Raw genomic sequence first — 25,194 nt, 5'->3', positions numbered from 1 at the left:
TTTCAATCCTTAGACTTTATTTATACTTTCTAATAGATGCACAGACTGAAAACACAAGAAAACCAACAAGAAAGCAAGAAAAACAACAACATGACAGAGGGGAAAGAAAACTAAACGGATCAAATCATTTATCCTCACCTTACATACATGTTTACATCAGTAACTATTTGTATTTGCAATAATGATGTACACTTAATGTGCTGGGAATGAAGTCAGACAAGACGCCAGCAATGTTGATTATCAAAGGGTCCGTATATATATTTAAAGAAAAAAATCTCACTTTGAAAGAAAAACTAAAATTGCTACCATTTGAGATATTAAGGGTACAATTTTGTAAATTAGTGATATGTAAAGTCTAAGCAAATAAACTCTCCTTCACATCAAGGTGAATGAAATTGTTTTGTATATTTCTCTTCCACATAATTAAATCCCAGAAACAACAATAGGCTTTTTGTCCCTCAGCCTTCTGAATGCAGCCAAACCCAAACCCAAACATTTAGCAGAGAAAACGACTTTTGATCGGTTTCACGTTCTCTCATTTGTAGCGTTTCTGTTCTCACCGACACTCCCGTCCTGCGTTAGCCATACATTTATTTAGTATTAGTGTATTGATCACTATTTATACTTCAAGCTTGAGCAATAAAAATAGAGTCTGAATCCGTACATGTACATAAGTAAATATTGGTGATAGCAAAGGCGACAACTTAAAGTGACCAATTATTAACAGAGCAGCTGCTCACCAAACGAAATCCTGAAAAAAAAATAAAACCAGTTAAAAAAAAGAATCTAACATGAAACTAAAAATATTTGTGTTTGCAAATAAAAGTGAAACCCAACAATTATAGATTAGGATTAAAACTGAAAAATGAATTAGCCACGTCTCCCATCAATAAAACAAGAGATGTTTCATCATGTCTCCCACAGCTCTAATCTAATCCCACATATCGGCTCATACCAAAACCTAAAAGCTGATTCCGGGACTACAGGATGCTCTCCGTCAGAGTCCCGCTGTGGGACGTGTTGGACAAGTGGGACGTGTTGGACATATTGGACGCCTGGTTCTCAGCCGGGGGACGGTTCCATGTGTGAAAGTCCAGCAGGGCTTGGTTGAGCTTCTCCATCCAGTCCAACCTCTCCTGCTTGGTGTCGGCCGAGAACCAACACCTGAGAGGTTCAGCACAAACACACAGCTCATTCATCAGCAGCTCACACATTACGAAGAGTTTAAGGCTCGACAAGTCAGACTGTCATAACAGTTTAATAAAAAAAAAGCAAAGTATTCCAGGATTACATTAGTAAAAAATAATTTTACTAAATAGTTAACTTCCATTAACTTTATAAATTTAATCTTTTGTGGGAAGCTGTTGTACTTTTACTAAAAAATAAAACTTAAAGAAAAGTTACATGACATTTATTATTATTATTATACACAAACCAAGAATAATTATGCCAGAAAAATGAACTCAAACTTCAATCATCATCTCAAATGATTGTCTGCAGGGTTGAAATGACTAAGCACAGCTTGGTGTAATGCGTTGCATTTCAAGAGCCCTTCAGTTATTCTCTGCATGTTGCAGATATTTGGTTAATTGTTATTCATCTCAAGGCCTTTTGACAACTGATTTTAGGCCAAAAGACTGAAGCTGATCAGGAGTGGTGGAGACGCAGAGATAAGAGACTGAAGAGTGAGGAAGATTCATCACGACATGAAAATATTTTCTATTAATAGACCAACCTATGGAAACAGTTCATTCATTCTCTGTGCAATGTGGGTGAATAGAGGCCACGCCCGTTCCATCATTTCATGTTTTACCAGGTGGGATGGATCATGTTGACAGTTTTATATGAACTTACTTGGACAGCGCTTCCTGGTTTTGGTCTTCCTGCTGAGAGGCGTTCACCAGCTCAAAGGTGAAAGGTCGAGCACATGAATCTCTCTTAACGGGCCTGACGCACTGACTAGGAGATCTGGACAGAGAGATGCTGCCTTCTGCTTCCTGAAGAGTTCAACCAGAGAATCAAATCGTCACCTGATGGCTTTTTTCCCCCCTCCTTTTTGAAACACCTGTTGGTCGGTCACTACCTTGGTCTCCCTGTCATTTGGGTTGCTCCAGTAGGACAAGTTGCATTCCTCCAGAACAAAATATCGCCGATTCCACACCCCAAATCCACTGATCAACTCAAACATCGTCTGGGGAGAAAAGACAGAAGCAATCCCAGGATTTTTCCACTTCGATAACCAGCATCTTTTGTGGAGACATTTTAGCATCACCTGTTGGTCTCAAAATAATCTGTTGGACATTCACAAAAGTTTGTGTTTAGAGAAACGGTCCATGCCAACGACTGGGAGGTCATTTCCCACATAGACAAAGGAAAAGTGGAGATTTATTGTCTTTACAAATCCAAGTAATGCTGACAGGTTTTTAAGTCCAAAGAGACCTCCTGGGAGCCATTCCAGGAAAAAATAAAGTCTCTTCCAACCATTGCGCAATTTACTTCAATATGCCAACTTGGGCCTGCAGAAATTATAAATGATGGAAAAATCTAAGACCGTTATAAATTTAAGGACTTTTGCAGAAACTCCCAGAGAGGAAATTAAGTTGTTCCCCAGATTAAAGCAGAAATTTCAAGATTAAATGGTTGTATTAAGATGTTTTGATTGCAACAGATCTGCATATGATACAAGGAATACAGAACAAATGACTTCAGTACAACTGCAAACACATTTAAGGCAATGAAAGTAAATGTAATCAATAATGTAATATCTGTTGTGCAATTTGCCATTCCGGCCAGAACTCGCCTTCAGCTGATTAGCCAGAAAAACCTGAAGGTTCTCAGAGTTCAACACTCCAGTTTAAAATTTCTACTCTGAAACCTTTCAATATTTACTGAAAGCATAACTCTGCTGTAGAAAAAAAAAGGGGGATAAGTAATAAAATGGTAACGTTGCTGACCAGGAAGCCTTGGTGCTGCACATCGGAGTGGCCCTCACTGTCCAGTTTCAGGTAGATGTGGCCCTCCAGTGGTGAAAGAAATGGCACCTGCAGTCACAAGAGGAGGAGTCACATTCAAACTAACAGAATATGGAGAAAAAACTTCACTCAGTCATATTCATCTAATAAATATGAGCTAAATCTAGATCTGGTTAGGACATTTTAACTAATTTTGATTGTGTGTGTTGAAGAAAACTGGGCATAAATATCATCATGCTGATTTGATCGAAGGGATTGAAATGGATGAATTCACACAGAAAAGAAAAAAAACAAGGAAGCAAATTATAACACTTTCAAAAACATGCAACAAAAGAAAAAAAACTAACTTGTGCTAATCATCACTGAAATTGGTTAGTTTTTGCATAGAGGAAGAGAAAAAGGAAGACATGTGAAGAGTGATGGATGTTGAGGAAAAAAACAAAAAGAAAGTGAAACCTTTTCCTGAAATTCATCTCCCAGCAGCTTCCTGATTTTGCCATCAAGTTTCATCTGAGTGGACGAAGCAGGACAGACAGAGGGAGGGGGACAGACATCAGGTCAGTGAGACCACCCAGGTGTGGACTTTAAAACAAAACGGACCAAAGTGACTAAAACGGTGATAACGGTGCACTGGGAGATAAAACTGAACCGTGCAGGAATGTGCAGAACCCCGAGAGAAAAGCTGCGGTTCACTTTGTTCTTCAGCTAAAGCAGGAAAATCACGGCTTAGTTTGTTTAATTTTATTTTGCTCAGTAAATTATGTGACCGTTTAGGACTAGAGAGAGACTCGTTTTACCTTCACACTAAAATAGCACCAATCATAAATTACCTTATCGAGAGGAAATTTCCTGCATCCCAGTGAAGCCAAGGTGATCTTGTGGGAACCCACCAGGGAAAAGTTACTGGAGCGGCGAGTGTTGAGAGCAGCAGGAGCTTAAGGTGGAGCAACAAAAACAAAGAGTCGTGAACCCGCATGATGCAACCGTCACCGAGTTTAGCAAATACAAAGAGTTAAATCTGAAAACAAACTCAACTTACATGTGAAAATGTTGCTGGATTTCTGCCAAACGACAAGACGACATTAGAGTGAAGCACAAAACAGAAAAAGGTCATTAAAACCGCAGAGCATGATTACAGATCAACTCTTACTGTGAGGGTGTTCAGAAACTTCCTCGGTGTGACCTGATTATATCGACATAAAAAAAAAGAAAAGAGAAAAAGTTAGACTGCTTTCATTAGCATGGTTTGAATTTCTGAGGAAAATAATCGCTCACTTACACGGGACTTTGTGCTGGTCCGGTCTGAGGTACTGCTGGATCCTGAGCTGGTACACTAGATTGTAGAAAAAAAAAAAAAACTAACTGGAGAAACATAATAACTGGGTTCAAACAAAACCAGAACAAAGATGCATTTCATTGCAAATAAGAAGAAGAAAACAACTCAAACCGAGATTGTTTTTAAAAAAAATAAATAAAAATTGTAAAACTTTGGGATGTCCAACTACAAAAAAAAAAAAAGAAAAAAGGATTGCACTAAAGAAGGTTTGGCATTTTGCTCTGTAGTCTAAATTAAAAGAATAATACAATAATCTCAGAAGTAGGGCTTCTGAGATGGAAAACTGAAAATTCCAGAGAAATTTCAATATGGCTGCCACACATTTCAAAATTTTTAATATACTCCTGTAAGTCCAACAAAATAATTTACTACATTAAATTTTGCTCACATCCATGGCTATAAACTCTACAAATCAAAACGAATGTCTCACCAGGCTGTAGACTTCAACGTCAATCTCAAAAGACGACCGTATATCCTTTCTGAAATTTTAAATAAATAGTTATTTGTAGAGCAATGTTTCTATTTGGAAACTATAACTCAGCAGTTAAAAATCAGGAAATAATTTAGCTTAGTTTTTAAAAACTTGTAAAAAGAAGGAGAGCGCAGTGTGCAGCTCACAGTGTGACTGCAGTCGGGAAGGAGATGGTGTCTCCATTTTGAGCGTCAGCAGCCGTGGCCAGCGGCGTGGCGATGACGTTGCACGGTCCGTAGCGGATCAGGACGAAGAAGTAGTGGCTCGGTCGACCTAGACCAGTTCAACAAACCAGTCAGTCCGTTAGGCATCATTTGAAGCAACATTTGTGCCTTAAATCTTTGAGAAAATTACAGCATTGCTACTCTGTGGTTCTACCTGGACGGCTGTTGGATGAGCAGACAAACTCGACCTTCAGAGGCAGCTGGATGCTGGTGATGTTGACGGTTCCTCTGCAGGCATGCTGGGAAACGTAGTCTGTGTCCTCCTTTGGAGCCTCGTCAGTTTGCAGGCTCCTCTCCTCCCGCAGTCTGGACACCTCCGCCAGCAGAGCAGACCGTTTCTCACCTAAAGAGCAAAAAGTGGAGAGAATAGACTTAAAAAAAAAATAAAACAACCTCACAATTTACCCCCAGCTTATCTGCTGCAGCTTGACCTAATCCTGTAAAGCAAAGTGATGATATCTGGGAAATGTGCTGCACAAAATTGACTATTAAATTAAAGCTGTGGATTTAAATGTTATTGAAAAAAACAAAAGTAAAGATTCACCACCTTGCTAGTTATTCCGAGTAGAGAAATATTCACTATCAACATGAATCATTAAACATCCAGTGTGGCGTTTAAAACGCTGTGGTTTTCTTACAGGACACCAGCAGAAGTTTCTCAGCTTCGGCCTCCTCCAGAGAGCCTCGTCCGTGCTCCACGTCGGTGCAGCAGCTCAGCGCCTGCAGCGTCTGGTTGATCACCAGCTGCAGTTTCCCAGCTTCTTCATTCAGAGCCTGAGCAACCACACGCAGTTTTATTGGAAGTAAACATTTAACAGATTCAAAACAAATTTAAGAACATTTAAAAATAACTTTGCTGAAGTGCCCAAATGTGACGCTCATAATATTTTAAGAAACTTAAATCTTTGACAAAGAAAGGACAAATTGAAACTAATTTTAGAACACCATTTTTTTAAACAAATATCGGAGTGTAAAGGGAAAAAAAAACAAAAACATGCTTCTCACAGTTATCTTCTCCTTGGTGTTAGACTCTTTGGGCTTCGGCGTCTCTGGCGTTCGCCGTTGAACCACAGGAGTCACGCTCTGGATGGCTGGCAGCTTACGTTGCCTTTGTGTGCGGTAAGCATCGATGCTGTCAAACAACAACCATCAGGTCAGTGAACGCCGTTTACTCAAATCCGCCACCTGCACGGCAAACTAGCATCAAACTACTATGAGACTCGGAAACAAGATAACATGGTTTAAAAACTGTTGCCGTCTCATAAAGAACCTATAATAGTGACATTTTGTTGAAACGTGTTTTCCGATGGGAAAACATTTTGCTTTGCTTATTTCTAAAACTAACAAATCCCATGTTAGGAGAAATGTAAATTAGCGCCATCTTTTCATATTTGCAACTTTTTCCTAGCAGCTTCTTTATTCAATTTTCACCTCATTTACACACATCTGTGTGAATGTGTAGATGAAAACATCTTTATTCAAAGAAATTACAGCTTTAACTTTCTTATACTGATTTATATGGTTCTTAAATTGTACTTAGTTGAAAAAAAAAAAATGAGTAAAATCCATTTCAACCTGTACAGAGGAGCAGATTGAGGAGGAGTGCTGCTTTCCTCTGGAGACAGGGGCAAAGGTGGAGGATGAGACTCTTGGGCCGCAGCCAGTCGCTGATGGAAAATATCACAGAGAAGTTATGAAAACTGTTTGAGGAAATTTAAACAAAGCAAAGGTGTAAACCAGTCTTACCAGTGGGGTAACCACAGCTTCAAACGACTTGCTGAGAGGAGAGAGGATGCCGCTTTGAGGAAAAGTAAGAAGCTCTTCGTTTTCATCACGTTCCTCTCCCCTGGGCTCTTCCTGTCGTTCAATCTTCTCGCCAGTCTTTCCAACAGAACAAGAACCGATGCCACTGTCATGATCCTCTCCGTCTTCCTCAACTCGTCCCTCCTCTTCTGCGCTCCCAGCATATTCCAGCACCTCTTCAAACATCTTCTCAATGGTTTCTGTCGAGTTTGTGTCATCATGAGAGCCTGACCCTGAATCTGATGGGAAACATTGCAAATTAGCTTCAGGTTTTTCAAAACCAAACAATCCACATAAAATTGTGTTTATAAATCCATCTGTGCAATCAGCTTCAAAATGCAGGAAACGTTCTCTCATACATGTGCAAAGGAAACCATTCAAAAACATCACAACAAACAAATCAAGACAAAAGCTGTCATTTTATCCAAGTTCAGTATTTTATCAAATGCTTTAAGGTAATTTACTCAAAGTGTTTGGCTGAAGTTATTCATTCGTAAAACACTCACTAAGTTCAGAAATACTTAATTAGTAGGATGACATCTTAATGCAGATACAACATTGTGCATAAGTCTTGACTTATCACTTATTTGATAGACTTAAACCAGTGGGGTCAAACTCTTTTGTTTTGGGCCGTATCAAAAATCTGAATGTTCTTAAAGGGTCGGTTGTACCAGAATCTATTGATAAAACCAATTAAACTGTTACAATATCAATAAATAGCTGTTCCTCCAGGGTTTTGTGACTGTTTAAGTGTTTGTTTTTAAATCAAAATTACATATTTTGTGGTAAATATTAGGAAATGTTTGTAAGGATTTTTCTTTTTACAATATTTGCACTAATGTATGATGTCATATCTGACTATCACTCGCAGTATCAGTTACAGATTCAATCAGTTTTGAGAACATTTGCAGTAAAATCAGGAAAAAATTTGGAAATTTGTTGCTTTTGTGTGAATTTTGCAGATTTGTGGAAAAACTAGAAGGACTTACTGATGTAATTTAGAGTCTAGGAGGCCACATAATAAGCTACGGCGGGCCAGATTTGGCCCACGGGCCTTGAGTTTGACACCCATGACTTAAACCTTTTAAAGAGATCATAAGTTAAAGATCTTCAGATTTATTTTCCTGTCTGATCTGTGCACATGGTACAACTAGGACTCTTTTGCAAAAGCCTCATTTTGAATGACTTGGGTCATTTAAGTGATTAAGAAATCCTCCAATTAAAAATGAGTCACTGCTCTGTGAATGTTTACATCTTCTACATCTACATGGAATAAGACTACAGCTCACATTCAATGACAGCTTTTTCTGTTTTCTAAAATCACCTCTTGGTGTGAACCCAGTGTTCCCAGTTCACCAGTGGAAAATGATCACCCACAAAGTGCTTCAGCCCAGGGACGCTCCTCTCTAAGAGGCAGCTTGTCAGACATGCCTCACCTGACAGACTGGTGTCTGCCCTGGACTCCTCTGAGGCGTCGCCCTCAGACAAAGCGGAGCCATTGATCAGCTCCGGCTCCAGGATAAAGGTGACTTTTTTTGAGCTTTCTGCTTTCAGCCCACCTAAAACCGCCCTCTCCCCCTGATGGGAGTCTGACATCTGGATCTCAGATGAACCCTGACATTCATCCCTCCCACCAGGTTGAGTTTCGTTTTCAAAGTTGGTTTCTGATGGTTTCTCTCTCAATGTTTTGACTTTTAAAGCCGATTTCCTTATCAAGGAGTCATCTACTCTGTTTTCTCCATCACTCCTCTTCTCTTCTGCTCTAAGCTTCTCATCTTCCTGTTGTTCACTAAAGCCAGCTGACTTTTCTGATACATCTAGATCTGGAGCACTTCTATCATCAGCAGGTTCACTTTTATTTCTCAAGCTACTTTCTTTCTCCTTTCCCTCTCTTGCTGCCTCCATTTCTTCTTCATTTTCCTCACTAAACACTCTCTCCTCCTCATCAGCCGACACGTTTCCTTGAGGATATCTCCACTCCCTTAGTTCCTCATCGGTCGAAGGTTCAATCTCTTCACCACATGTAGAACCTTCCATCGTCTCGTCTTCGTCAAAAGGAAATACCTCAGACCTTTCCACCTCAGTTACTCTGGAAACTTCGCTCGTTTCCTTCGTGTTTGACTCATCTAGGAGAGTTGATTGCAAGAAGCTGTGCTTATCAGCTGTGTGCAGGTCAGACAGGCTGTGCTCATCACTGAAAGAAAACTTTAACACAGTCTGGCTCTCTGGGTGTTGGGACCTTGGCTGCTCTTCTGCATTTACAGTTGCAGGCTTGAGCTCGTTCTCATTTCCTGCTTCCTCACCATGAGGAACGCTCTCTTTCTCCTCCTCGCTGCTGAGTTTGAGCTCTTTAAATGCAGCAGGAGCATCAGCGACCGCTCCTTCACCTGTTGAGGGAGAAGCTCCGAGTCTAATTATGTCACTTCAGACTTTTTTCCTTTATTCTAGCAAACAATCAATCAATTTTTATTTGTATAGCACATTTCAGCGGCAAGGCATTTCAAGGTGCTTTACATAAGAAATAAAAACAGTATGTGACATTAATAAATAGATAAAAACATCGAAGACATCAAAACCCGCACTCTAACCCTAATTTGGCCGTAAGCAACTCTAAACAGGTGGGTTTTAAGTTGAGATTTAAAGGCACCCAGTGTTTCAGCTGTTTTACAGTTTTATGGAAGTTTGTTCCAAATCTGTGGTGCATAGAAGCTGAATGCTGCTTCTCCTCGTTTGGTTCTGGGGATGCAGAGCAGAACCAGAAGATCTGAGGGGTCTAGACGGTTGGTACAGCAATAACAGATCTTTAATGTATTGTGGTGCTAAACCGTTCAGTGATTTAAAAACTAACAACAGTATTTTAAAGTCTATTCTCTGAGCTACAGGGAGCCAGTGTAGGGACTTTAAAACTGGTGTTATGTGCTCTAACTTCCTGGTTTTAGTTAGAACGCGAGCAGCAGCGTTCTGGATCAGCTGCAGCTGTTTGATTGATTTATTAGTCAGACCTGTGAAGACGCTGTTGCAGTAATCAATGCGGCTAAAGATAAACGCATGGATGAGTTTCTCTAGCTCGTGCTGAGACATTAGTCCTCTAATCCTGGAGATGTTCTTCAGGTGATAGAAGGCCGACTTTGTGACTGTCTTAATGTGGCTCTGAAGGTTCAGGTCAGAATACATCACTACTCCCAGGTTTCAGGCCTGATCGCTGGTTTTCAGCTGTAATAACTGAAGGTGAGCATTGATTCTAGTTCGCTCCTCTTAGGTCCAAAGATAATAACTTCAGTTTTGTTTCTGTTCAGCTGGAGAAAGTTTTGGAACATCCACACATTTTTCTGTTCTAAGCACCTATTCAGTGATTGGATGGGTTCAGAGTCACCTGGTGACATTGTGATGTAGAGCTGTGTATCATCCGCATAGTTATGGTAACTCATCTTATTTCCTGCTATAACCTGAGCCAGTGGGAGCATATAAATATTGAAAAGAAGTGGTCCTAGGATTGAACCTTGGGGTACCCCACATATAACCTTTGACCTCTCTGATGAGAAGTTTCCGACTGAAACAAAGAAATCCCTGTTTTTAATGCAAGATTCAAACCAGTGGAGCACAGGACCGGAGAGTCCGACCCAACTCTCCAGTCGATTCAGTAAAATGTCGTGGTCAACAGTGTCGAAAGCTGCACCGAGGTCCAACAGAACCAGCACTGTGGTTCTCCCACAGTCTGTATTTATATGGATATCATTGAACACTTTGACTAGGCCGTCTCCATGCTGTGGTGAGCACGAAAACCAGACTGGAAGGAGTCAAAGCGATTCATTATTGTTAGAAAGTTATTGAATTGTTTAAAAACTGCTTTTTCAATAAGTTTGCTGATGAAATGGAGTTTGGAGATCAGCCTGTAATTCTGCAGCAGTGATTTGTCCAGATTGTTCTTTTTTATCAGTGGTTTGATAACAGCTGTTTTCAAAGCCTGGGGGAAAACACCTGAAGAGAGTGATGAGTTCACCATTTGGATCAGATCATTAGCAACAACAAGCAGGACTTTCTTAAAGAAATGTGTGGGTAGGACATCCAGACAGCAGGAACTGGAGCTCAATTGACTTATAATTTCTTCAAGGGTTTTATAATGAAGTAGCTGAAACTGGGTCATTTTTCCTGCATTTGTTTTGTTTGGGCACAGCATTGGTACTGGCTTTGGAGTGGATGTGCAGATTGATCCTCTGATCTTTTGAATTTTCTCTGAAAGGAAACTGGAAAACTTGTTTCCTCTCAGAGGAAGGGAATCTACTATATTTGGAGTCGTGAAAAGTCAAATTTGTGAATTTGACAAAACAAATGCAAAGAAATGTCAAATCAGCATAATTTTGTAAAATCTATTAAAATAAGGGGGCAAAACCTGGTCTTTCAAAAACAATGTTTCATACATTGTTACAGTTCACATTAACCTTTAATAACAGATTTAAGATTTTTAATTTTTTTTTTTTTTACTGGAAGGGTAGAAATTTTCAGATGCCATTCCCTTAAAAACATATTTGGCAACTCAAACACTCTCACTCTTTCTGTCCACAAATTGTTGTCTTTAGTGAGCAACATGACCAGAAATAAAGGGAGAGCAGTGGGGACATCGTGATGAAGAAACTACAAATGAAAATGGAGTTAGTCGCCTTCTGTACGGGCACAGCAATACTGTCACAATGCCCACTTTTTCTATTGTAGTCTTAGAGCAGAGAAATTTATCATGTTTTATTTAACCTGAGACTCAAACTAAAGTTTATTTATTCTCATTCAGATCCTTGAATTCAATTCTAGGATTTCTTCAAGACTAACAAGTTCAGTCAATGTTCTTACCCGCCATATTTTCAGAAGGTGTCGTAGCCACAGATGTCAACATTTCAGTAAAACTTCCATCTTTCATCTCAACGTCTCCAGGAACCTGTTGAAGAAAAATAAATAAATAAATAAAGAGTATTGACATAAGGATACAAGAGGAAGGGTTGTTGTGATATTCAGGTAAACAAATATGTCAAAAATTTAAGTCAAAACTGTTTGAATATGCATTTGTGCAAGAAAGAAATGATGTCCCCCAAACCACACGACTGTCCCAAAGGTTTGTGTCAAAGCTGAAAGAATGTAAAATCCTGAGGAGAATCTGAAGAGGTGATCTTTTGTTTAAAAAAGTTTTATTGGCCTTTATTTGATAGTGGATTGACAAGAAAGTGGGTAATGAGAGAAGGGGGAAGACATGCGGCAAAGGTCACCAGGCCGAGAAGCGAACCTGCGACTAAAGCCACCATATGTGGGTTGTGCTTAAACCCCTTCACCACCACATCACTCAAGAGGTGACCTTTTTAAATCCAACTTGATGTGTACCACTCCACATTTTACCCACGTGTTAAAAGTGCAAAAGGTGGCCAGTCAGTGAAGTTACATTTAAATCACCGACTCACATCCCACGGCTGAATGGGAGGCCAACAAAAAGTCCTTTTAGACACAGGAACCCATGAGGAGGGGGAAGAGCAGCCAGCAGGAGGCCCTCCCTTTTAATGGTTTAATGAAGTAATACAGAAAGCAAATGTTAAGAGTCAACCACAAACGCAGCAAGCAAATTTCTAAAAATAAACAGTAAAAAAGATAGAGGAAAGTGCTATAAAGTGTGTTAATGGTCATTTAATAGAATCAGAAAAGGCTTTTGGTGAAAAACTCAACTGGAAGTTTGTTAAAATGGATCAATTAAAGGAGTAAAGCTTCCAAACAGGTTCAATCAAACCCATAAACTATAATTTACATAAAATTACTCCTGATAAATGGGACTGAAGCCGCAAACCCACCTGAGTTATTGAGGAATCTGAGCTGCATCTTTTCAGCCAAGCGTTCTTACTGATTGGCTGGAAAGGCAGCTGGTTTAACTCCAGCTCCCGTTCCTGATTAAAAGGAAAATAATAATAAAAAATAAAAGCTAGAAAAACATTCAGATTCTGCCAACAAGCCTTTATAACTTCATTATTCAGACTGCCAGTCCTTTTATGATGAAAAACAGGCAAACTCAAACATCAAAGACGTACAGACGGACCCAGTATCTGCAGCAGCAGTACAACTGACCTGGCGTATGATGGAAGCCTGTTTGGAGCTGGGTGTCGTTGTGCACTGCAGTTTCTGCTGAATGCCAGACACGAAGCCGGAGCGGGGCCATAGGCAGGAGCTGGCAGGGCTCGGTGTTTGGGTGGTGTCGGCCTGAGAGGCTGGTGCCTTAAAACGCTCCAGCCGTTGATGAAATTCTTCCTCACCTGGAAAAATAATAATAAAAGCAGCTAAGATGCTGACTCTTGACCAATGTTTCAAATAAATAGTTACTTAGCCTACAAAACTGCTTCAAAAAACACTTTCTTTGGTTTACACCATTTCCAAAATAATATTCAGAGCATTTATAATTCACTTTTATTCATTTATTTGACATTCTTATTGACCTGGCGATAAAACAACCCCATTTTCTAAGAAAGCAGTGATGCAATTAGTTCTGCTTTCTTTTCTTATAAAAATTATAAGAAATCATTTCCCCCAGAGCACAGAGATAATACTTCCTCTACAGACGAGTGTAAAGGTGTGATCTCATTTGCATCCTTACCGAGAAGATGCTCACCGACACCCTTGCTGGAAACCGATGGGCCTTCATTTCCCGGATGAGAGAAAGAACGCTGTGCAAAAAAACCTAAAAACAAAACATTTACCATTACGAAGTGCAGTGTGATGCCAGCATTACCACAACAATTCAGCAACATCTTGACAAATATCATCAACATATCTTTCTATAATTACAGTCAGACTTGATTCCAACAGGAAATCGTCAGTAATAATTGAAGGCAGATGTGATTTTTATTTGTGATTCAATCTGAGGTTGGAGTTTACGCAAGCAACATAAGTGTGGCAACGTCAGCAGTTTTAGATGAAGTTACCGTCTTTTCTCTGGGCGAGCAGCTGGACTCGTGAACGGACCGACGGGATCACTGGTGTGTCCGGTTTTGCCTGGAACTCTGCTAGGCGTCCAGATGAGGACGGCTCAGGACTCCGGTTCTCCTGTCCAGCCGCTTCCAGACGCCGCCGCTTCAGTCCGTCTTTTACATCTGAAACAGCAAAAACAAATGCTTGCTAAAGATTGGCACAGTACAAATATAAAGACTCGGTTCTTAACGTTGTAGTAAATGGTGTCAAAAGCACACCTGCTGCAGGGACATTGTTGTCTTCAGTGTCTGACAGAGGCCTCTTTAGAGTGACATTGCTGCCATTTTCCTGCCCAGCTTCCATGATGAACTAAAAACAGACACAAAAACAACCATGTCGAAGGTTTTCTTCTCTCCAAATATGAAAGCAGAGTCAACTATAACAAATACAACTCTTAAACACATATTAAACAACTTTGCTCAAAAAGTTTCATTCAGTACTTTTCCAGTTGCTCAAGAATGCAAAATCATAACATACAATCAGATGTTGACACATGAACACAGCTCAAAAAAGCAATTGCATCAATCTCACCACACTGACAGCTTTTTGAGGTTATCAGAGGTTAGCTTAGCTTGAATAACTGAGACCATGTGGTACTCAGCCGTTTACATACAACATATCTGTTGATGTTCAATAAAAACAAACCCTCAATTGTTCAAATTAGACTTAAAATATATTTTAATGAAACATAACTACATACAGTAAACACAGAAGACCTTTGTGGAAGGAGACGTGACAAGGCCCAGTTCAAAGCGCTCAGACTCGCTGCAGGTAAATTTCAAATGAAACGCAGGTAAAAACAGGTAGCTAGTTCTGCTGCTAGCTGCTCCGCTAGGTGACTCGCAGTTTTCAAGCCAACACAAGAAACCTAAACAAAACTAAGTGGCAACTGTTTTAACTAACTTTAGGTTGACAAAATATAATATCAAGAGTTGGACTTTCAACATTAAAAGATGTGTGTTTAAACCGAGCCATCTTATTTACTGTCGGCCATCATAACGTTAGCTTAGCTTCGAGTTGACATTATAAGCGAAAAAAAGCTTGAATTTCTCAACATAAGAGCCAGCTTAGTTGTTAGTGTGTTACCTGAGAATATGCCTAAAAAGCTTATATTCTATTCAGGTCAAATCTAGTTTGCATTAAGTTGAGAAAACAGCCTCCTTGTCGTCAGGTGTTGCAGCGTCCTTCTCCAACTTTGAATTTCAGCGGGTCCTCTGACGTCAGCGGAGCGTACAAATGGACTCTTCCTCCTACCGTAATATACTGACAATCCGCGCAGCTCGACGTTTTGTCATCAAACAAGATCGGAGACCTGTATTTCATTACATAACAGTTAAATAAGCAATTCAAATAAATGTTTTACTGTTATGTACACGAAAAAGGAACATCACTACTGCAATGAAATTGGAATCAGAGGTCCAAGCTATTGCACTGTACTAAAATAATCTATATTGCCTCACCAGCAGTCGCTGAGCTCTGCAGAGGCCTGATGAGAAGCTCATTTGATTCAGGTGTGCTGGGAAAGAGATGCATCTAAAAACTGCTGGATGCAGCTCTCGAGGAATGGGCGTGGGCACACCTTATGTATACTAGATCCAAAATAAGTATTAAATAACTTCGCTGTCGATTTTGGATAAAGACTCGGATGAAAACACAGATACTCTTCATTTAATTACTATTTTTCTCTCATATTTCCACCTATTTTCCATCTAACCTAATCTAGACATGATTCTACTCTGTATAAAAACATACGTTTCAAACCACTGAAGGTGTGATATGCTTCAGCTTTACAGATTCAATTTCCATGAAAACACAAAGACAAATGCTGAGCAAAGTCCTTCTGGAAGATCTTTATCTCTGCAACCCAGTGGTCAGTAACTTCAGTGGTCAGTGACTTTAGTGATGTTGTGAAACTGAGCAGCACCAGTTTAACTTTTTCTCCTCTGTGGAATGGATGTTTTTTAACCATTAACAATTCTATGAACAGGATTTATAAGCGTAGCAGAGCTCAGTCACAATCATAGCAAAACGAGAAGCAACAGGACATCATTGCCTTCATCATCTTCCACCAACAGCATCATGAAGACTCTCTGCCTGTCCGTAGGAATGCTGCTGCTCATCACCTGCTGCTGCAACGCCAGGCGTGAGTGATCTCTGTTTGATCTTTAATTTGAACACATCTGATATTTTCATACTGACTCGTTTTGCTTTCCTCACAGCTCAGGGAGTACAGTTCAACACAGGTCCTGTAACCTGTTGTGACCAATTCAGCAACATCAGAGTACCAGCAAAAAAGATTGTGGACATAACAAAGACCCACAGCTTCTGCATGAATCAAGGATTCATGTGAGTTTGCTTTTTATTTTTTCAACAAAATTAAGAAACTGGACTTCAGGTGGAAAGAGGATAAAAACTGATTTCCTTTTGTTTTTATAATTTGCAGAGTAGAGACTGTAAAGGGACAATTAATCTGCTTCAGATCGTCCACTAGGTGGGTTGAGGAGGCTTACAATCGAATGATCAACTCTGAAGGCATCAATCTACAACAATGAAGATCCTGAACTGTATTTATGTGCAATGCATTATGGAAATGCCTGTTGTTTTTGGAATGAATAAGCTTTAATTTGTTTTGTATTTAAATTAAACTTCAACAAGTGAATGCTCAGACATTTTTGACCTGGCGTTGTCTTTTGTGTCTTTTGTTAAACTTTATCTATCTATCTATCTATCTGTCTATCTATCTATCTATCTATCTATCTATCTATCTATCTATCTATCTATCTATCTATCTATCTATCTATCTATCTATCTATCTATCTATCTATCTATCTATCTATCTATCTATCTATCTATCTATCTATCTATCTATCTATCTATCTATCTATCTATCTATCTATCTATCTATCTATCTATCTATCTATCGTATTGATTGGTTTAACTGTAGCATGGCTGCAGGGCTGAAAGTCCCTTTGAACGACGAGCTGCGACTTCGCTGCACTGACATAAGTGTGAAAGCTGCAATCTAAATATGTTGCGGCGACAGTCTTATCTCTGATCTCATCTCGCAGCAGAGATGAGATCAAAGTTTCCCTCATCTCTCTGTTTGCAAACAGATTTGCATAGACAGAGGAACTGAATCATGGTACGTTTCCACACAGAACTTTTCAGTTTGTATTAATAATCCAGCAGCCATTGAAACTGTGAATTCTGACTTTCCAATTTTAAAAATAACATTGTGTCTGGCCATAGCTTTCTTAGAATTACATGCAGACCCACCATAATATGGAAATCTTTACAGTCATAAACCAGACAATGACTAATGCCCTGACTTAAGTTTTCCTTTTTAAAGGGCTAGTACACCTACTCCAAAATAAATAGGAGATAGATTACTTTAAGCATTTAAAATAATTCCCTTTTAGTGATTTCAGACAGATAGACTGGGTAGATATAAAATTTATTTGATTTAAACAAGCTATCTAAACAAACCTATATCAAACTTATATTAAAATGAAATTGGTTTCCTAATTAGTACTGCCACCCTTGTAATCTGAGTAAATCTGAGAAACTTAAATCTGATGTTCTCGGCACTCATTTATAGATTATTTATAGTTGCATGTGCAGGCTTGTTATTTTACTTATTTACTTACATATTTCTTTTATTCATATATATAAGTTCTTATACATAAAAATGTATATATTTATATAATACATTTTATTGCTTGTGGTTATGTTTGTACTATTAATATTTAACAATTTGGATGGAGTAGCTTGTTGACCGATAAACAATTTCCCCTTGAGGATCAATAAAGTATATTCTATTTTATTTTATTTTATTTTATTTTATTTTACTTTACTTTACTTTACTTTACTTTACTTTACTTTACTTTACTTTTATTTTATTTTATTCATGGCAATAATAATAGCATCAAATGCTGGTGATGACTGATATTGAGTCTTTTACTGTGAATAAACTTTGACCCACTTTTTGTTGCAGAATTGTTTCATTTCAGCCACATTGAAATGAAATGATATTACTTTTGGACTAGATTTAAGGCTGGACTTTGACTAGGCCTCTCCAAACATACATTTATTTTTTTCTTTCCAACAAAAATGAAGTTACTGCTGCTCTTTGGATTGTTGTTCTTCTGCCTAATCTTAGTGTTTCAGCTTGAGGTCACAAACTGATGTCAGAATATTCTCCATCAGGACTTTCTGGTAGATGGCAGCATTCACGGTTCTTGATGTTCGTTTTCGTTTTATGCCAGATGTAACAAGACTTGCATCTTCCAAAAAGTTAGCCTTTTATCTTGTCAATCCTCAAAACATCGCTACCATCATCAGGATATATATATATTTTTTGACCTAAGTGATCTTTTTGGTCAAACCCCTTTTGAATCCCAAAACCTTAGAAATGTGCCTAGATTGACGTCAATTATTTTGTGTTTGACACAAAATAATGTAAAATAATAACCTTCAACCTCAAACAGTTTTCCATTTACGTTCAAGAACTTTAATACATTCCTTTCAGCTCATGTCACTATGATCCTGTGCTCCACGATGGAGATATAAGATACCCAAGAAAGTAATAAAAGGTCAAGGGTCAGTGAAATATCATATATTTTTTTAAAGGTTTTGGTTGGCTCTTGTGGACTTTATTTGAAAGTAGAGGGTAAAGACACACAGCAAATGTCACAAGCCTGGGAATTGAACCTGTGACCACCACTATGATGACTAAGGGCTCAATACGTGGATTGTGCGTTGCCCCGGCGCCACCACAGCACCCCTGATACTTTGACTCTGCCACAGCCTCCACAGTGAGCATTCAACCTCGGTTAACTTGGATTTGGACAAAGTGTTGCTGAATTTGCACAAGACCGAAAGCCATTAAAAATCAACCAATGGGTTCAAATAAAGTGGCATCTAGACGTGATTCTGCTCTGTATAAAAACGTCGGTTTCAAAATACTGAAGGTGTGATATACTTCATCTTTACAGATACAGCTTCCAGGAAAAATACAAAGACAAATGCTGAGTAAAGTGTCATGCCAGATCTTTATCTCTGCAACCCATCTGTGGTCAGTGACTTTGGTGACGTTGTGAAACTGAGCAGCAGCGGTTTAACTTTTTCTCCCCTGTGAAATGGATTCTTTTTTTAACCATTAAGAATTTTTTTGCAGGCAATTTTAGATTGGAAAAATTGCCACCTCAAAAAAAAAAAAAAATTTCGGTTCCCCCATTGAACAGGATTTATAAGCGTAGCAGAGCTCAGTCACAATCATAGCAAAACGAGAAGCAACAGGACATCATCGCCTTCATCATCTTCCACCAACAGCATCATGAAGACTCTCTGCCTGTCCGTAGGAATGCTGCTGCTCATCGCCTGCTGCTGCGACGCCATGCGTGAGTGATCTCTGTTTGATCTTTAATTTGAACACATTTGATATTTTCATACTGACTCGTTTTGCTTTCCTCACAGCTCAGGGAGTACAGTTCAACACAGGTCCTGTAACCTGTTGTGACCAATTCAGCAACAACAGAGTACCAGCAAAAAGGATTGTGGACATAACAAAGACCCACAGCTCCTGCATAAAACAAGGATTCATGTGAGTTTGCTTTTTATTTTTTCAACAAGACGTAGAAACTGGATTTCAGGTGCAAAGAGGATAAAAACTGATTTCCTTTTTTGATTTTTCAATTTGCAGAGTAGAGACTGTGAAGGGACGACTGATCTGCTTCAGATCGTCCACTAGGTGGGTTGAGGAGGCTTACAATCGACTGATCAACTCTGAAGGCAGCGGCCAGCAAAAATGAAGATCCTGAACTGTATTTATGTGCAATGCATTATGGAAATGCCTGTTGTTTTTGGAATAAATAAGCTTTAATTTGTTTTGTATTTAAATAAACTTCAACAAGTGAATGCTCAGACATTTTTGACCTGGCGTTGTCTTTTGTGTCTTTTGCTGATGTTAAACTTTACAGTCAGTGTTTGAGTTTCTGACAACTACAACATGCGTTGGGAGGTAAATCTGGATTATCTGGAACCATTAAACTTATGGAGGGCAGGACTGGAAGAGCTGAGGGGAAATGAGAAATTAACACAGAATGAAAACAAAAGAAAAACTGGGATCAGAAACTGAAAATCAAGAAAATCAAGTAAAGATCCAAAAAATTATGACAGCAAAGTCAACAAAATCCAAAAAGAAAAAAATCTGTCTACATTTATACAACATTAGACTGAAAAATATATATTTTCTCATGTTACAATGTGTGTTTTAGCCTGAGTTTGAGTGTTAAAATCACAACTAGCCATGATACATTAAGTTATAATATAAGGTCCTTTACAAAACTAACAGATCCCATAAATATACAGCTCTGGAAAAAATTAAGAGGCCATTTAAAATGATCAGTTTCTCTTATTTTTCTTCTCATAGGGTGTATGTTTGAGTAAAATGAAGACTTTTCATTTACACTATGAATTACTGACAGCATGTATTCGAAATTCCAAGCAAAAATTTTGTATTTAGTAACAGAAAATGAAAAATGATCAAAGAAACAAAACAGATGCAGTGATTTCAGAGCTCAAATAATGCATAAAAACCAAACCAAACCAAACCAAACCAAAACACAAGCTCATATTAATAAAAAAAAATAAATAAAAAAAAAACACTAATGTTTTAAATCAGTGTTTAAATCAGGAAGAGTTCAGAAATCAATATTTTGGTGGAATAACCAGGAATTATAGTAAACAGTTTGTTCAGATCCACGTGTTTGTGGTCTGAGTGAACTAGAAATGTTCAGATATCTGTTTATCAATGAGGAAATGATTTAACTGATTAAATCTAAAACTAAAACTGGGAACATAGAAGTCTGTGTTTATCAAACATTAAGGTTTTAACAGAACTTCTTCTCAGAAGAGGATTTGATGGCACCGATGGAAAACAACAAATTAACAATGTCAATTAAATCTTTTATTGAAAATCTGATGAAAGTTTTCAGAAATTATGCAACATTTCTCATTTGTTGAGAAGAATTTATAGATTTATGTCTCCACTTTGCTGTTAAGTTACAATGAAACTTATATTCTGGATTTCTGGATTTCACGTCTGATGGGAGGTGGGGGGATTTACACACTGGAGACGTGGAAATAGTTTTGTCTGAAATGAGTTCTTTGATTATTTTATTGTTTTAAATCAGTGTGGAAAAATACAAATCTCTTTCTATTACAGCTGTATTGTAATTTCCTAATGTAGCCCTGGGGTTTGAGAACCACAAGACGTGGGGGTTTATGTCTTTTGATAGGTAACTGGGGTTAAGAATGGGTAAGGGAGTTACATAAATGTATATTTCGGTGATTTACCTATTGTAGAGTACGGAGAGGGATGAATTCCTATGTCTGAGAGTAACTGAGATTTACGAGGGGAAGTGAAGTGTACGGAGGGAAAGAAAGGAGAGAGAGAGAGGATTCTGGGAGAGAAGAGAACGAGAGCAGAAGGAGAGAGGGGAGAAAAAAAGAAAGAGGGATTGGAACAATACGGGAAACAAAAAAATTCGTGTTAAACATAGTTGGTGAGTTACAAATAAGATTATACGCGGAGGATAGTTCACAATTGAGTAATGGGAAGTGTGGACCCGTTAATGAGGACTGCTACTAATTAGAGGACACTGCAGCGGAGCACATGTTTGGGGTAACGCAGCAAGACCGAAGCAGCGGTGACTGTGAGGACGTCGGCGGAGCGAGCCGGTTTCGTTTGGTCCATCCGGTTCCAACAAGAGGAAAAGTAACGAGGACTTCTGCGGTCGTTTCAGCGAACTCAAACATCAACAGGCGGCAACGGAAGTGTCAACGGGTATTGGACTGTATGTGTGAGAGTGTGGGCCGTGTCTGCGGAGGTGTGTGAAGTTATATGCTGAAAGTTGGTGAAAGTTTAAGAACTGTTAATGTTTGTAAATGTATATAAGGGGTTATAGAGATTGATATGTGTTAAATTCCTACCACCGTTCAGGGTAGAAGAAGCCAGGTTAGTTTGTGTGTTGGAAGATAAATAAGAAAAGCAACTTTGTGCGTGGATGTCTGGATTATTTTACTGGGAAGGCAACAGAAAGACGACAGTAGTGGAGTAAATGCTACTCATATGAGGTAAACCTGCGTGGTATCTACCTGAAAATCACGAACCCAAGTAGCCACCCCGCAAGTGAGTTAAAGTTCTGCCCTGAGAACAGGTGATGGAGCAGTGGGGTGCTACACTAACTAGCTATACATTTGCTTTTACATAAATGTCCTCCAATACTTTTTCTCCATTTTATCTCTTATTTTTAATGAAATGCTTCGACATGCTGTTTCTTTACTGTGGATTTGTGGTGAATGTCTTAAAAGTCTTGTTCATGTCACAAAGTAACAGAATCATAATAAAGTCAATAAAAATGTCAAAATATCTGTAGGAATATCATGTGGAAGCCACTTCAGAGGTAACATTGCACTTCCAAATAGTCCTTTTAGAAAGTTCCTAAAGATTAAACTCTTACATAGTAAAAAAGATACAACTGTGGTTAGACAAACGTACGTCTCAAACTGAGTGTTTGCAGACAGGACATGAGTTATAACAAGATCTAGAACGTTGTTGTGAGTAGGTTTGTCACATGCTGAGTAAAAGACAAGGAAACATCTGAAAACTAAGAGGACAAAGAATCAGGCAGATTGTCAAGGAGAAAATCCAAATAAGTCAAAGCAATAATTGTAGACGGACTCAGATTTAGTGAAACAGGACAATTTTAATGAAGAGAAAACACATTAAACAGCTTCATGGACAGCAGAGCAGCTGACATGGAATAACTAAAGCAAGGAGTATTTAAACAGGGGAGTCTGATTTGTGGATGGTACGCAGGGGAGTGGATCAACAAATGAGGAAAAAATGGTCAAAAGACCGGGAAAGTGAAACACTGAGGTAAAAGATTAACTAAAAACACAAAACACAGCAAAACCAAAAGATAAGATGTAATCATCCAGCAGATGATCACAACAGAACCAGAGAGTATTTGAACTGGGATGTCTGCTTAATGGCAAGTCTGAGATTGATTGACAGCACTAAGGCCCTCCTCTTGGCTCTGATTGGTTGTTTCTGACTGGGAGCATTGCATTTCTGCAGATGTCTGTGAGACCACTGGGAGGAGACAGAACAACAGGATTTTCACAGAATATCTGTCTCATGATATACAATCAGGATGTAGTGAAAATTTCAACAAATATGTAAAAAAACAACAACAAATCTTTACAAAAAATTACATGCAGCTTAAAAACACATTGGACATTTTTAGTAAAAACAAACAAGCAAAAAAACATCTGATTTTGAACTTACTCTGAAGTGTTTTAATGATTTTGTAACGTAATTTTGAAAGCGTATATAAACTGTAAAGTATTAAGGGTCTAACAATGTTACCATAAACTTTTTATCTCTTGTTTTACGATGCAGGATCTTTGTTGAGGTTCTGGGGATTTTAGAGTGTCAGCACACCTGAAAACGTTCTGTTTTCTCAGAGATTATCGAGAGATCTGCAGCGGTATTCTGCACGAACACACACCGCATCTGTTTCCACATTGAGATAAAAATCAGTGAGGTTTCCTTTGCACTGCGCTTGCTGCAGAAAATGTATCCTAACATTTGACCTTGTCCCACTTAAAGAGATCAACATCAGAAAAGCCAGTGGTTTGTTCCGATAGCATCGCAAGAAACTGCTGAGTTTTGATGCAGCCTGCAGGCCTTATCTTCACCAAAAATCACACCGGCTGCCCACTTTCAGAACAAGAAGTGGGTGAATCTAGGTCAAAGAAAAAAATTATATTTGACTTCTTTTGTTGAGTAATATTGTAAATGTTGAGATAAGATGTGAGCAGGTGGTAAAACCTGAAGTTTTATTTAACTTCAACAAATCAGAAACATTTTTAGTGAATGTAACTTTGATAAAACGTAATCTGATTTCATGAACATAATCCATATTCCACATCTTAGATTCATTTTTAGTTTATATAAGCAGAAAGGTACATGGAAAGACTGATATATAAATAGAAGATTAGCTGGGGTCAAAGATTGTACTCAGAGCATCGGTACTTTCCCACAATCTTGGTTTTTAGATGTTATCAGAGCCGTAAAGCCGGAGCGAAGCAAACTACAACTTGTTACATGAGACAGAGAAACACCATGACAGCACCCACTCTCACCATATGTTGATTATTTGGTTGCAGAGATGATATGCTGTGTGTTATTTATAATCCAGCTTTACTGCTAATTCTGTTGAATGTTAGTTTTTCATTTGACCACGTCATCAGGACATAATCAGGACATATCTGAGTAAAATCTTCTAGAGGACTCAATTTTCAAATGATGTGTGACTGACAAACACCAGAGTAGCTTCTGGGGTTCCACAGGGTTCTACAATGGGACCGCTGCTGTTTAGTCTTGAGACTCCTCAGGAGGAAGGATACTTCATAAAATGAATAACATGCTGGGCCACACTCAGCATCTCTTTCAGGAGACTGTAACAACACGATAGATAATCTTCAGTCAGAGGTGTCTTCAGAGCCGCTGCTATACTGACAGGTACAGGAGATTCTTTGTGTCTACTGCCATCAGCGTCCACAAAAACCTCAGATACATTGAGTTTCAACAAAATGCAATTTCCTCTTTGCTTAATAAAGTATTTCTGAACTGAAATGAATAGAAACAAACATGCTTATATACTGTTGACACCATTTTCTTCTTTACAGCTAATCATTTTTACGTTTAAAGGAATATTTTCCACCATCTATCTGTGTTTTCCACTTTTCTGAGGATCCGTGTTCACATGGATATGTCGTCCCTCCAACGAGTTCTGGGTCTGGTCAGTGGGATTTCACAGAAATCTCTCCAGGATCCAGGTGACCAGGAACCCTTTTGGTCAGGGGTCAGAGGTCAGACCAACTCCATTGAGCCTTTTCAGTGAGGAGGAGATGGGCTTTAAGAGTCGTTAAATTGAGAGCTTCATTTCTTCACTCAGCTCCTTCTTCATCAAAACAACACTGCTGCAGAACTGACTCTAATCCTTCCAACTCCTGCTCCATTTTCATCATTAATAAACTAGACACCAAGACTCTTCCACTTGAGGCACAGACTGAATGGATGCATCAAAATCAGACAAAAATGTAATATTCAAGTATACTTTAAATTCAGTGACAATTTATCTGTCATGTTCAATTCCAGTAAAGGTAACAGGAAACACGTTGAGTCTAATTTCTTTCAATTAAAATTAATTATAATATCGGAGTCTGTAAACTGAAATCTGTGTCTCAGATTATTCTTTTAAACCTCAAGCAACCAAAAGTAAATACACAATCAGTGAGCAAACTGCTGTCTTTTCTTTTCCAGGA

General features: G+C 38.7%; 3 protein-coding genes across 10 annotated transcripts; 2 read left to right on the top strand and 1 right to left on the bottom strand.

Annotated features, from left to right (window-relative positions):
- anln2 (anillin, actin binding protein 2) lies at window positions 1-15,352 on the bottom strand. 7 transcript variants are annotated; one of them, XM_088006421.1, is made up of 26 exons: window positions 15,258-15,341; window positions 14,884-15,109; window positions 14,016-14,106; window positions 13,752-13,919; window positions 13,424-13,507; window positions 12,901-13,085; window positions 12,630-12,722; window positions 12,249-12,338; window positions 11,650-11,734; window positions 8,244-9,194; window positions 6,751-7,046; window positions 6,580-6,671; window positions 6,010-6,136; window positions 5,643-5,778; window positions 5,159-5,347; window positions 4,927-5,053; window positions 4,739-4,787; window positions 4,252-4,305; window positions 4,123-4,155; window positions 4,012-4,033; window positions 3,803-3,906; window positions 3,429-3,482; window positions 2,955-3,041; window positions 2,084-2,191; window positions 1,855-1,997; window positions 1-1,164 (listed from the first exon to the last, which is right to left on the bottom strand). In XM_088006421.1, the coding sequence occupies exons 3-26, from the start codon at window positions 14,098-14,100 to the stop codon at window positions 981-983; spliced, it is 3,546 nt and encodes a 1,181-aa protein (XP_087862547.1). In that variant the 5' UTR covers window positions 14,101-14,106; window positions 14,884-15,109; window positions 15,258-15,341; the 3' UTR covers window positions 1-980. The 7 variants fall into 7 exon arrangements, with proteins under 7 accessions (XP_087862547.1, XP_014825060.2, XP_087862548.1 ...); XM_014969574.2 differs by lacking the exon at window positions 14,884-15,109 and having other exon boundaries at window positions 15,258-15,352; XM_088006422.1 differs by lacking the exons at window positions 14,884-15,109; window positions 15,258-15,341 and adding an exon at window positions 14,498-14,517.
- A 54-nt stretch (window positions 15,353-15,406) lies between these two features.
- Window positions 15,407-16,464, top strand: LOC106904999 (C-C motif chemokine 14-like). 2 transcript variants are annotated; one of them, XM_014969588.2, is made up of 4 exons: window positions 15,407-15,667; window positions 15,785-15,940; window positions 16,017-16,143; window positions 16,241-16,464. In XM_014969588.2, the coding sequence occupies exons 1-4, from the start codon at window positions 15,574-15,576 to the stop codon at window positions 16,347-16,349; spliced, it is 486 nt and encodes a 161-aa protein (XP_014825074.2). In that variant the 5' UTR covers window positions 15,407-15,573; the 3' UTR covers window positions 16,350-16,464. The 2 variants fall into 2 exon arrangements, with proteins under 2 accessions (XP_014825074.2, XP_087862553.1); XM_088006427.1 differs by having other exon boundaries at window positions 15,416-15,940.
- A 2,572-nt stretch (window positions 16,465-19,036) lies between these two features.
- Window positions 19,037-19,721, top strand: LOC106905000 (C-C motif chemokine 3-like). Its single transcript, XM_014969591.2, has 3 exons — window positions 19,037-19,196; window positions 19,273-19,399; window positions 19,499-19,721. The coding sequence occupies exons 1-3, from the start codon at window positions 19,133-19,135 to the stop codon at window positions 19,605-19,607; spliced, it is 300 nt and encodes a 99-aa protein (XP_014825077.2). The 5' UTR covers window positions 19,037-19,132; the 3' UTR covers window positions 19,608-19,721.
- The last annotated feature ends 5,473 nt before the right edge of the window (window positions 19,722-25,194 follow it).

The sequence above is a fragment of the Poecilia mexicana genome, unplaced genomic scaffold (assembly GCF_051168715.1).
Source record: "Poecilia mexicana isolate PSO_F unplaced genomic scaffold, ASM5116871v1 scaffold_6, whole genome shotgun sequence".
NCBI lineage: Eukaryota > Metazoa > Chordata > Actinopteri > Cyprinodontiformes > Poeciliidae > Poecilia > Poecilia mexicana.
This window is presented reverse-complemented; position numbering and strand designations above follow the sequence as displayed.

Excerpts from the sequence above, each read along its gene's own strand:
- LOC106904999 (XM_014969588.2), top strand. The coding sequence starts at position 15,574 with ATGCTTCAGCTTTACAGATTCAATTTCCATGAAAACACAAAGACAAAT. Across the intron at positions 15,941-16,016 it reads CTGCTGCTGCAACGCCAGGC|CTCAGGGAGTACAGTTCAAC; the intron begins GTGAGTGATCTC and ends CTTTCCTCACAG. Across the intron at positions 16,144-16,240 it reads TGCATGAATCAAGGATTCAT|AGTAGAGACTGTAAAGGGAC; the intron begins GTGAGTTTGCTT and ends TATAATTTGCAG.
- LOC106905000 (XM_014969591.2), top strand. The coding sequence starts at position 19,133 with ATGAAGACTCTCTGCCTGTCCGTAGGAATGCTGCTGCTCATCGCCTGC. Across the intron at positions 19,197-19,272 it reads CTGCTGCTGCGACGCCATGC|CTCAGGGAGTACAGTTCAAC; the intron begins GTGAGTGATCTC and ends CTTTCCTCACAG. Across the intron at positions 19,400-19,498 it reads TGCATAAAACAAGGATTCAT|AGTAGAGACTGTGAAGGGAC; the intron begins GTGAGTTTGCTT and ends TTCAATTTGCAG.
- anln2 (XM_014969574.2), bottom strand. The coding sequence starts at position 15,299 with ATGAGCTTCTCATCAGGCCTCTGCAGAGCTCAGCGACTGCTG. Across the intron at positions 13,508-13,751 it reads GCTCGCCCAGAGAAAAGACG|GTTTTTTTGCACAGCGTTCT; the intron begins GTAACTTCATCT and ends TTTTGTTTTTAG. Across the intron at positions 6,137-6,579 it reads CAATCTGCTCCTCTGTACAG|CATCGATGCTTACCGCACAC; the intron begins GTTGAAATGGAT and ends GTTGTTTGACAG.